Raw genomic sequence first — 13,401 nt, forward strand, 5'->3', positions numbered from 1 at the left:
ATTTACTTCTGAATGTGTGGTGATAGTTCTCCTTTTGGATTTATTTCTAATTATTATTTTAATGATCATTGAATTTTAGAATGATTTGGGGTCTATGGAAAAGTTTCAAAGATGGTACAATATGTGATTTACAAATCATATTCTGTCAGGTTTGATAGTGACCCTCCTCCAAACATTCATATGCTAATTACTGAAACCTTCCAATGTTAATCTCTGTGGCCAAGAAGGACTTTGCAGATATGATCAGGTAAAGGATTTCAAGAGTGAGACGAGAGATCATCAGAAATACCCTAGTGCGCCTCATAGTCAACCTCATGTATCCTCATAAACAGAAATCAGAAAGGCTTCATCATAGACAAAGAGGAGTCAGCCTTGCGACTGCACCATCTGCCTTGATGTGATGGGATCCTAAGCCATGGGTCCTGGAGGTCAGCAGAGAATGCAGGAGGCATAAAAATGAAGTGTCCTCTAGAGATTATAAGAGACAATGGCTCTGACACCCTGTTCAGTGACACTGATTTCAGACTGCTGACTTTCAGCTCAGCAAAAGAACCAATGTGAGCTGTTGTCAACCTCAAAGTTTGCAGTAACGTGTTACAGCAGTCGCAGGAAACGAATATAAACACACGCCTGCGTTTCTTCTTATCATAATCATCTATTATATTTGTGTGTGTTTGTAAAAAATCAAAGTGAACCCATCTGTTCCTGGGCTTTTCTTTGTTGAAAAGAACAAGAACACTTTTCATAGGGTATTCAGATTTTCTCTTTTTTGAGACAGTTTTTGTAGTGTGTGTCTTTCAAGGAATTTGTATTTTATCTATGTTATCTAATATCTTAGTGTAAATTTATTAATATTATTCTGCTATAATCATTTTTATTTCCATAAGGTCAATAGCTATATTCTCACGTTAATTTATAATTTTGTAATTGGAGTTTACTCTTTTTTTTTTTTACTTTTACTTTTTCGTTTTTATTTGTTCTAATTAGTCATACATGACAGCCGAGTGTATTTTGATTCATTGTGCACAAATGGAGCACAACTTTTCATTTCTCTGTTTGTACATGGCTCTACTATTTTTTTAGAGTTGGAAAATTCGTCTTCTAGGGTCATCTTTCCACAGAGTCAACTTTTGCTTTTATTGATTTTCTCTATTCTTATCCTAAGTTATATTTTGTTTTCATTGCTGCAATCTTTATTTTCTTCCTTCTGGTACTTTCAATTTAAGTTTTCACTTTTTTCTCTCCTGCTACCTACACAGGCGATGGAAGCTGGGTTCCCCTGCATGGAGTGGGCTGGCTGAGAAATACAGTGAAAAAAATCACACGACACAGAAGCTAATTGTGAAGAGCTGGGCAGGATGGCTCTTCTACCTTAATGGTCTAGCTTCTATGCTGGAAAGAGAGAGGAGAGACAGCCAGCATTTGCTTTATTTATGTGAGGGAACTTCAAAGGCTTTCTACAGAATGTTTTAGCCAATTAAGGTAGGAGGTGGGCTGTCCAGTTTCCAATGGGTCAAGCCCAACTCTGGAGCTAGGGGATCAGTTTTCCTAGCCAAGTGAAGACAGAGGTCATGTGCATTGTATAATCCATTAAGTGGGAGCAGCCACAACATAGACTTCAAGGTCAAACCCAAATCTCCTTGACTCCAAGGCCAAAGACACTCAGATAGCTCAGGGGTGGCTCCCCACACTTTTAAATATTGTGTCCTTAAAGTTTAAAGGTAGGTTAGTCTGTTGAGATCATTTGTATTTTTAAAATATGCACATTTACAGCTCTGGATTTCCTATACCATGTGATTTTCTTGTCCACCAAAATTTTTATTACACTGTGTTTTTATATTTATTTTTCTCGAACTATTTAATAATTTCTCCTTTCCTCTATTTTTATCCATTTATTGTTTAGTGTTCTTTACTTAGACATAAATATTCCACATTTCCTTGTGATTAATTTCTACATCGAATGCACTGTGGTGGTTGAAGAAGTTTTATGTGATTTTGATCTTTGTGAATTTATTGAGACTAGACTTTGGCCTAATATGAAGTTTATTTTAGGGAATGTTTCACGTGCAATTGAAAATTCCACTGGCTGTGGGCAGAGCGGGGTGTACATGTGTGTTAAGATGTGCTGGATTGGGTGGTGTCCACATCCTCTACTTATCCATCTTTCCTCTAGCCTTTCTATTCCTTATTGATGGTGATGTATTGAGTAGTCCTTTCACTCTAGAACTTTTATTTCTCCTTTTAATTCTGAAGCTTTTACTTCCTGTATTTTGGGGTTTTATTATTAGATTACTCTGTTTTAAGAAATAATTCTTTTCGTTAATTGGCCCTTTTATCAATATTTAAATTTTTATTTGTCTCCCAACAATTTTCAGCTCACAGACCACTTTGTCTATTAATATCATCTTTTGGTCACCAGGAGGATAGAACATAGCTCTTTATATTCTTTCACTTTTATGTTATTTGTGTCTGTGAATGTGCATTGGACTTTTGTAAATATTGACCAGCTTATCCATTTTTGTACTTTCTGTTTTGAGAGTTTAATTTACATATAATTTTCTAATTAATGATAAAAAGAACTGGCTTTGGCCATTTTGCTATTTGCTTTTGCCTCATATTATGGATTTTGTTCCTCAATTCTTGTTTTGGCTTCCTTTTTTAAAAATTGAATATTCATATTGTTGTGTACCTTTTGATTCCCATTTTAAAATTTTTGCATGAGTTTTCTTAAAGTTGTATTATTCAGGATTATCTATTGAAACAGAACCAATAAGATGCGTGTATCTGTATCTATGTGTTCATGTATTTATAGAGAGAGAGTGAGAGAGACAGAGAAAGAGAGAGACAGGGAAATTTACTATTAGAAATCGACTCATGCAATCGTGGATGTTGGCAAGTTTAAACTGCGTGTGTGTGGCCAGCGTCTAAACCCAGGAGAACAGATGGAGCAATAGTTCCCAGTCTGGAGGCCACAACATGGAACCCAGAGAGAGCAGCTGATGCAATTAGGCTAAACGTGTTCTGTTGGAGAGTTTCTTCTCACTCAGGGAACCAGTGTCCATATTATATTGAGGTCTTTAGTTGATTGGATGAGGCTCATTCATAGTATTGAGGTCACCTGCCCCATCTAGTATTCACTGATTTAAATGTTAATACAATCCAGAAATACGTATTGTGTTTTCTGCTTTTCATTTATGTGACAAAATACCTGAGAAAATCAACTTAAGAAAAGATTTATTCTGGCTCATGGTTTCAGAGGTTTCTGTCCGTTGGATTGCCTTTAATTTGTCTGGTCTTGTGGTGAGGCAGTACATCGTAGTAGAACAAAGCTGCTGTCCTCATGATGGCCAGGAAGGAGTGGGGGGCACTGAGGAAAACTAAATGCTTCAAAGACGTGCCCCAACTGACAAACCTCTTCCAGCTAGATAGGCTCCACCTACCCCTCACCCATAAGCCAGGAACCAAGCCTTCAACACAGAATCCTTTGGAAGACTTTCCACATCCAAACAATAACACCTACCGAGTTGACTTTCATTGTAAAAGGGAAAAAATCTTTCACTTCTTTGCTTAAATTTATTACTTGGGTATTTTATTTTGTAACTAATGTAAATGGGATTGTTTTCTTGATCACTTAAAGAAAAAAACAATGAAAGTGACAAAATGTTGATGAGAACGGGACCAAAAAAATCAAGATACATTTTATGTTCAAGGATTGAAAGAATTCATATTGGTAAATAGTCCATCTTACCCAAATCAGTCTACAGAATCAGGGCAAATACTTTTGAAACACCAATGATGCTGGGTGTGGTGACACATTCCTGTAATCCCAGCAGCTCAGGAGGCTGAGGCAGGAGGACTGCAAGTCCAGCCTCAGCAACAGTGAAGCTCTAAGCCACTCAGTGAGGCCCTGTCTCTAAGTAAAATACAAAGTTGGGCTGGAGATGAGGCTCAGTGGTTGAGTTCCCCTGAGTTAAATCCCTGGTACCCAGACAAAACACCAATGATGTTCTTCAAAGAACTAAAACAACAGCAAATTCTAAAAATTTAGTGGAATGAGAAAAAAAATACACAAACCATCTTGAGCAAAAACATCAAAGCAGGAGGCATTAAACTACCTGACTGCAAAATATTGAACAAAGTAGTACTCAAACAACATGGTAATAGCATAAATGCAGATATGTAGACTGGGGAAATGAAATAGAAGAGCCTAGAAGTAAACCACACATTTTCAGTCAACTGATTTTTGACAAGGTGCTGAGACCACTGACTGGGGAAAGCAGTTGTTTCAAAAAATGGAACTGGAAAAATTGTCTACCCCATACACAATGATGAAGCTAGACCAGGACTAAACTAATGGTTTCAAACATCAACTCAATATGTGTGAAATATTTACATGTAAGCCCTGAAACAATGACATTATTTGAATAAAAACAAACAGCAGGTATGCTTCAATACCTTAAAATGGGCAAATATCTTCTTGGAGAAGCAATGCATAGGAAACAAAAGCAAAACAGACAAAGGGAATTGTATAAAAGCAAAAAACTTCTACAAAGCAAAAGTCAACATATTGAAGAGACAAACTACACGAAGAATGAAAATATTTCAAAACTATACATCTGAAAGGGTTGATATCTAGAAGACAAAAACAACTCCAAATCTTAAGAGAGGGGAAAAAAGAATAGAAAAGAAAGCAAAAGAAGAAAAACAATCCTATTAACAAAGGGCAATGGACTTCAACTGACATTTCTAAAAAGAGACATACATATAATGGCCAAGTGGTACACGAAAAAAACACTCCACATCACTAATCATCAAGGAAATTCATGTTTATATCACAGTACACCTGGCATGGTGGCACAAACCTGTAATCCCAGCAGCTCTGGAGGCTGAGGCAGGAGGATTGCAAGTTCAAAGCCAGCCTCAGTCATTCATCCAGGGGCTAAGCAACTTAGCAAGACCCTATCTCAAAATTAAAAAAAAAAAAAAGGATTGGAGATGTGGTTTAGTGATTGAGTGCCTCTGGGTTCAATCCCTGGCACCAAAGAAACAAAATAAAATCACCTCACAGTAGTAAGAATGGCTTTATCATAAAGAACAGAGATAACCAGTGCCAACAAGTTCTGGAGAAGGGGAATCCTGCACACTGTTTTTGGGAAGGTACATTAGCACAACCAGGATAGAAAGCTGTATGGCGGTTCCTCATAAAACTAAGAATAGAGCTATCACATGATCCTCTAATCTCCCTACTAAGAATAATTCCAAGAAAATGGAATCAGTGTGTCAGAGAGACATCTGCACTCGTGGGTGGCTTGCAGAAGCTAAGGAAAGGAAAATACCCCAGTATCCCTCAAATGATGAATAGATAAAGAGAATACGGTACAATTCCACCAAGGGTGCTAGTCAGTCATAAAAGAGAATGGAATCCTATCATTTGTGACAATATCAACTGAATATCATTGTGTTTAAGTGAAATAAACCAGGCTAAAAAGACAATTATTGAATGATCTCCCCCATATGTGGAATGTAGAAATTTTGATCTCATTGAAGTTGGGAATTGAATAATGGTTACAAAAGTCTAGAAAGAGTAGGAAGGAAGGAGGAATGGGGAATGATTGACTGTTGAGCCCTAATTCACAGTTATACAGGAGCAAGAAGTTCTCGTGTGCCATTGTGTAATAGAATGACTATATAATACTTATGTACTGTTTCCTTCAAAAGGCCAAAAGAAAGGAATATTAGTGTTTTTAGTATAAGGAAATGATGAGTGTTTGAAGAGACAGCCATTTTTAACCTGATTAAACATTGCACAGTGTATTAACGCATAAAAACATCTCATGGTTTCTCATCCATATAACTTTTATGTTGTCATTTATCAGTTGAAATACATTTATATATTAAAAATGTACTAACCAGCTTGATCCCTACAGGCAGTTTAATTGCTTCTTCCCTACCAAAGTAGGATCAGGAGATACAGTTAGTCTCACAGGAGAAATCTCCAGAGATCTCCAAGTTTCCATAATTCTCTCCAGATCTCCATGTGTTTGCCTCTGAAATCCCAATGCCTCAGTGTTAAAGGGAACACTCTGTATGCTGTATGCCAAGGCCATTGAACACCGTTTTGTCATCTGAATGATCATCATCCTCAGGCCTTCTTCTGACCTGAGGATTTGCTATGACCTTCAGCCATGGTCAAGGAAAATACTTAAAGTTATCAATAATATTGGTTGACTTTTAAATGATAGCCTCTTCATTAGATGCATTGAAGGCCTGTCTTATTTGTTATGTATAGACACTAGCTATGAATTGTGTGAAACAATCTTTCATTTTTATTTTACTAATAAGTGTTCCTTCCAAGACACAGAAAAATTTGAGTAGATTCTTAACAATTCTTGTGAATAGTATTCCCTTCTTTTCATGCATCTCTTAGAGAAGTTGAAAACTTTGGACTACTACCTGAGAAAGAGACACCTATCTTCTAATAACATTTATGCAATATTCCATTGTTGGTATTATGATTTAAGATGAGCTATTTTGGATTGACTGATCTTACTACTTCAGTAAACTGGTAAGCTTATATATTCCATAAATGTTTAAGTGAGAAGTATAATTCATGCAAAAGCAGTGGGGTAGCTATACCAAATATGAGTTATTTGGAAAAAAGAAGCTTTAAAAATATATGTAAAATGGTGAACAACTCCACAGTATATATGTCAAAATATCTATTATAAGAAATTTGTGATTCATAAAAAAGCATACTTCTTTACCCCAAACTGAAAATAATAAAAGATGTTGCTTTGGTGGATTATAGGAAGACATTAACTTATTTACTATAGATTTATATCTCATTGAGAGGTTAAAATATAAACAACCAACCAAGGATAGTGAAATGATTCTTCTTTAAACTGCAAAAGGATTCTAACTGAAATACTGAGGTCTGAACTACATTTGAGCTCTTTTACCATTGACTCAGGGTTATTCTCTGATGTGGCTTTAATTGTGAGTCTTGAGTCTTTCTCATAACACACATAATTTAGAGTATCACACAATGTCTCAAATCCTCAGTGTACTTACTGAAGTAAGAGTTGTGTACTATCTACCTTTGACGTGATCACACTAGCATAATTTATTTGTAAATCTCTTATCATTTGCTGTAGAATATAGCACATGCTGAAAGTGACAATGTTTAACATTTTTCAACCAAGTATCTTCATGGAGCAGACTTACGGACTGAAGCTGCAAAAGTCTGAGGGAAAAAAAAAACTGGAAAGGGGTACTAGTTAGTTTTACATAAACATTTTTTAAAATTTTTAATTCAAATAAATAATTGGAAAATATTTTTTTTACTACTCAAGGACCTATTCAAATAAAATATTGTATAATATGGAACTTTCACCAATGTAAAGCTAAAAATAACCCATCAACTGGGAACTTTCAACCCTGGGTCTCTGTAATGTGGCTATGGAATGACAGTATAAGAGAATAATTTAAGAGAAATGGACTCTTTTATTTCAACTAAACTATGGGTTTCAAGGAAGAAATTTCTAGTAAAATTGCCCCACATGGTATTGCAGCAGCAGTACTCATATGCTGAGGCAGAGAAAGACTGAAAAACATTGGGGGGCAGAGAATCTCACTGGTCCTAGCACAGGAACAAAGGCCCTTTGGGAAGAAAGGTTTCAATCTAAACTCCAGATTCAAGCCCTGAATGACAACAAGAATACTGATCAAGCCCACAAAAAGACACGATCCCGACCCAATAACAACACCATGGCTAGTACCCATGAGGCTGTGCTCCACTACCTGCAGTTTATCCTCCTTTAGATATTATCATCTTTAATTCTTACAGGTAGATCTCATGACTTTTCTTTAATATTAGTTTCACTAAGAAGTTCTCATTAACTTTTTTATCTTGCAGATGGAAACAGGATGCTCAGGGGAGCTGGTTTGGGACCAGTGATTTCTGGGTGACCAATGGTAAGTCTGATGTGAATTTCTTCTAGGAATCTAAGCTCTCTCTCTGCTCCATGAGGTGACATGACTTCTCTCACAATTTCCTGTGCAGGCCAAACATGTTCTCACCTTGTCGATTGTTCCACCACATCTACCATGCATAGAGACGTGCTGTGCTGGTTCAAGAGATAAACCCTTCTTCAACATAGTCTAAATTGTATGCTTTCTGCCATCACAGTCAATGTGTTTAGATGTGCGGGTGATAATAAGCATGAGACTATGGAGAAAAGCTTGAAAATGGAATTCAGATGTTGTTAATTCATTTCAGACCATTCTGTCATTGAAAGAAGAATCATTGAACTTCAGGGTTTTTCTTGGCTTGTTTCTTGTACCTCCAGTAAGAGACAAACTTGAAGTGACTCAGTTCATTGTGAAATCGCAAACACTGAATTTAAATCAAAGGATACAGGCATAATGATAACCTGAGTCAAATTTCAATTTGATTTAAATTCAATATAACCTGTTACATATAGGAACCAATCAGCATGGGTTAAAGGTTGGTCTGGGACCAGAGCAGAAATTATCAATTAATCATTGCGCAACTATTAATATTTCTCAACATCTGCTGGCAAATATTTACATGAATGTAACAAAAAAATCAAACTCACCATGGAGAGGAGAGTGTGAATTCACATTTTCCATAGCAGTTCTTGGTGGGTGAATGATATGGAAGCTCACCTTTCACTGAGCCCAGAAGAAGTGAACCAACAGATAGCTTCAGCCACATACATCATTTTTATTAAGTTATTAAATATTTTACATCTCAGATAATAAATATGTAAACATTTAAAATTGGGCTCTGAGTCATTATGATGCCTGATTCCACAGTATGTAACTCTAGACTTTCATACAGCACTAAATTTGATTTTCAAAAGCCTATGCTTTTTTCTGGAAAATCTCAAAGTACAGGTTGTTACTACAATGAAAGAATACAATAAAAGAATATACCTTGAAGTTATACTTTTCCTCTTCAATTGAAATTCTTTATCATTTTGTGCTTTTCCCTCCTCATAGCTGTAGAAGATCTAGAGATTTTCAGACAATGTAAATGGAGAACAAGACAGAAATGACCTACTTCATCCTGCTGGGACTGACCAAGGACCCACGTCTGCAGCTTCCTCTCTTTGTGACCTTGCTCCTCATCTACACCATCACTCTGGTTGGGAACCTGGGGATGATCCTGTTGATTCTCCTGGACTCCCGTCTCCACACTCCCATGTACTTTTTCCTGGGTAACCTGTCTCTGGTGGACTTGTGCTACCCTTCAGCTGTCACTCCCACGGTCATGGCTGGGCTCTTTCTTGGAGATGAGGTCATCTCCTACAATGCTTGTGCTGCTCAGATGTTCTTTGTTGGAGCCTTTGGTACTGTGGAAAATTACCTCTTGGCCTCAATGGCCTATGACCGCTATGCAGCAGTGTGCAAGCCCTTGCACTACACCACCACCATGACCACAAGTGTGTGTGCATATCTGGTCATAGGCTGCTATTTCTGTGGTTTCCTGAATGCCTCCATCTACACTGGGAACACGTTCAGTCTCTCCTTCTGTATGTCTCACGTGGTCCATCACTTTTACTGTGATGTTCCAGCAGTCATGGTTCTCTCTTGCTCTGATAGACATGTTAGCGAACTGGTTCTTATTTATGTCGCCAGCTTTAATATCTTTTTTGCTCTCTTAGTTATCTTTATATCCTACATATTCATTTTTATCACCATCCTAAAGATGCGCTCAGGTGCAGGACTGTCCACCTGTGCCTCCCACTTCACCGCAGTCTCCATTTTCTATGGGACTGTTATCTTCATGTACTTACAGCCCAGCTCCAGTCACTCCATGGACATGGACAAGATCGCCTCTGTGTTCTACACCATGATCATCCCCATGCTGAACCCTGTGGTCTACAGCTTCAGGAACACGGAGGTCAAGAGTGCATTCTCAAAAATTCTTCTGGAAGGAAAATAATCCATAGGATTCTGACCTTCACTCTTTGAGATGCACAGGGCCTGCATTCCCTCTTCTCTGATCTCCTGAATGTACTGTGTCGTTTATTAAAACCTGTGCTGAGTGCACATTCCTGAAGTGACACATTTTCCACTGCAAAATCTACTGCCTGGTTAAAGGGAAACGTGTGGAAACACAACAGCTGAGTGGCAATGTGAGTGGTATCTTGGCATTTGCTTATTGAGGAAATTGATAATTTAATAAGTTTCCTCTGCTTTTTCAAACTGTGTCACTATAAATGTATGTAAAATAAGTGGAGAGGAAGCCCATGAACAGAACGCGGCCCATTGCCAGAATTAACATAAAGTGGCTACTGTGGTAGTTACTTTTGTGTAAATTTGACCATACTAGGAATATCCAGATAGCTGGGGAAGCATTTCTCTGTGTGTGTCTGTGAGAATGTTTCCCAAAGAGAGAACTTTGAGTCAGTTGGCTTGTCAATAGGATGGCTATCATCCAATTCATCAAGAGCTCACCTGAATAGAAAAAAAAAGGTAAGAGAAGGATAAATTCTTTCTCTCCCTTTTTCCCTCTCCCTCTCTTATCTTTGGACAGAGGCATCTGTCTCTCTCACTCTGAACCTCAGAGCTACTGGGTCTCAGGTTCTTGTTCTCCACTAGACACACTAGACACACCTTGCCCTCCTCAACATTCCGGGTTCTCCGCCTTGTAGACAGAAAATCATGGGTCTGTTCAGTTTCCATAATCACATGAGCCCATACCCATAAAAAATCTTCTCTTATACATTTCTATATACTATTGATTTTGTTTCCCTAGAGGGCCCTGAACTATAAGAGCAGGGTTTAGCAATCCTAATTTAGTATTGAATTTGGTTATGAAAATATAAATTGAAATCTAATTAATTTTTCTTTCTTTATATTTTGAAAAGCTCTCATTTGAGGAAAACATGATATACTATGAAATGAAAGTTGTGCTTTCTTGAACATTTTAAAAATAAATATATAATTTTGGCACTTTGGGGTGTATTAATATTTCTCTTAAGACATTTTGTACAATCAACATATTCATGTTTTAATAGTCATAGGCATAAAATAACTAAATTACCAAAACTATTGAGGAAAATCATAGCAATTTAAATGTATTATATATTATTATTCAGACTACTTAAAACTTACCATGATAAACCACTGATGCAATCTTTTTTTATTTTTTATTTTTATTTATTGTTTTGGGTACCTGGGATTGAACTCAGGGACACTCAACCCTAAGCCACATCCCCAGCCCAGTTTTGTATTTTATTAGAGACAGGATCTCACTGAGTTGCTTAGCACCTAACTTTTGCTAAGGCTGGCTTTGAACTTGCAATCTTCCTGCCTCAGACTCCTGAGCCACTGGGATTATAGGTGTGTGCCACTGAGCTTTGTCTTTTTCTTTTTATTTCCAGAAATGCTTTAAAATTGTCAATACTGACCATTCATTCTTTACTTATTGAGCTATACTCTCTATTGTCACTTCCCCAGTCTTTTATGTCACTCTATGCTCACTAATTTTTTTCTCTGTTTTTTTTTTTTTACAACTCCAATGATGTAAGGACCTTTGTATGTTCTTTTTCCTGTGAGAAATAGTCTTATTCCATTCAGATATTCTGTGAAATATTAACCTGTCATGTGTCCTGTCCATCTATATAAAACACTCCTTTTCCATTTACTATATGAACTGTCCCCTTATCCTATATCATTCTTCACAAACCTAATGAACCCTTGTCACCTTATATTCACTTACCCAATCCTCATTTATCTTCCCAGACTACAAGGTAAACACCCATGATCAGTGACTTTGTGTTTCTGTTCAAACATGATAATCAGTAACTGGACAGAGGTCAATTTCCTAGTAGAATCAACAGAATTTTTTTAAATGGATGAATACATGAATAAAGCTTGGAGTTCAACTGCACCAATAGGTTGTCCTTTGAATCATGGACAGTGAGAGCAAGTCTTGCAGAGGATAAGCCTTCTAGATAAATATCCAGTACCTTGCTAGAGAAACAGCTAATTTTCTGCTTTTCTGAGATAACTTTTTTCCCTATAATTTCTCTCAGTTCTCACACTCCTCACTTTTAGGCAAAGTGATTTTCTGGGATTCCTAAGAGAGCTGATTACACACTCTCATAATTTTAGTAAGAAGTAATGTCTCGTGAAGTGGCAAGTAAAATGTCAAATAAGTACTATTTAGGAAATCATAAACACAAGATGCATTAAAGGCCTCACTTCTGGTTATTTTTTAAAAATTAATTAATGCACACAAATTATACTATTGACTAGAAAGATTCTAAATGTCTATGTGCAGTACACATAGCAAAGGAATGTGCCTCTATGTGTCATTTATTATCACTATCACAGTGGGAGGCTTCAACATCACTGGGATTGAGCGGGTTAAGATGGTGGTCCTGGTACTCATGAAATGTTGTAGGGTAGATCTAGTATGCACTTCTATTTATGATGCTGTTTTCCCAGTGGAAGCATGTCTAATTACTGTTTCAATGGTTATTTAATGTTACAGTTATTTTGGATTAATGGAAAACTTCCAATGATAGTGCATAGTGTGATTGACATATGACACTCTGGTGGTCTCGAAAATGGGCCAAAAGTTCCAAAGTCTAATTTTTGAAACCTTAGAATATTACCCCTCAAGGCCCTGAAGGACTATAACGATCTGATTAAGGACTTCAGGAAAGAGAAAATATTGTGATCATCAGGGGATGCCCTAAAATCAATGCCATGTATCCTTAGGAAAGCAAGTTAGAAGATTTGTTTGTTTGTTTGGGGTACTAGGGATTGAACCCAGTGGTGCTTAATCACTGAGCTATATCCTCAGCCTTTTTTTTTTTCTACATATTTTATTTAGAGACAGGTTCTCACTGAGTTGCTTAGTGTCTAACTGAGTTGCTGAGTCTGGCAACTCGCAATCCTCCTGCCTCAGCTTCCCAAGGCATGCACCACTGTGCCCTGAGAGTTAGAAGCTTTAACCATAGACAAGAAAGGAGTTGGCAATATGACCATGGAAGCAACATTAAAATGATATGGCCACAAGCCATGGAATTTCAGTCACCCCCAGAGCATGGGAAAGGCAAGAAATTGAGTGACTCCTAAAACCTGTGGAGTGAATGTACCTCTGTCAGACAGTACCTCTTTGTCACACCACTGATTTCTACTCATTGGGATTAATTTTAGACCTTTGGTTTTCAGAGCCATGAAAGAATCAATATGTGCTTTGTAAGCCTCCAAGTCTGCAGCAATTTGTTACAGCAGCCATTGGACACTAATACAAATTGTCATCTGGCTTATTTATTCTTTGTCATAATCATACATTACTACTGTATGTTAGCTTGGTAGAAATCATAAGTGAAACCATCCTTCTATGTTTTGGAGGGC

General features: G+C 37.2%; 1 protein-coding gene across 1 annotated transcript; it reads left to right on the forward strand.

Moving 5' to 3' along the window:
• The first annotated feature begins 9,058 nt into the window (after window positions 1–9,058).
• On the forward strand, window positions 9,059–9,970 carry LOC124092809 (olfactory receptor 5B3-like). The gene has a single exon (XM_046444618.1). It carries the CDS (start codon window positions 9,059–9,061, stop codon window positions 9,968–9,970), a length of 912 nt encoding a protein of 303 aa, XP_046300574.1.
• Window positions 9,971–13,401: the final 3,431 nt, after the last annotated feature.

This window comes from Marmota monax, unplaced genomic scaffold, assembly GCF_021218885.2.
Source record: "Marmota monax isolate L192 unplaced genomic scaffold, Marmota_monax_Labrador192_F-V1.1 WCK01_AAM20220418_F8-fsc00038, whole genome shotgun sequence".
Lineage (NCBI taxonomy): Eukaryota > Metazoa > Chordata > Mammalia > Rodentia > Sciuridae > Marmota > Marmota monax.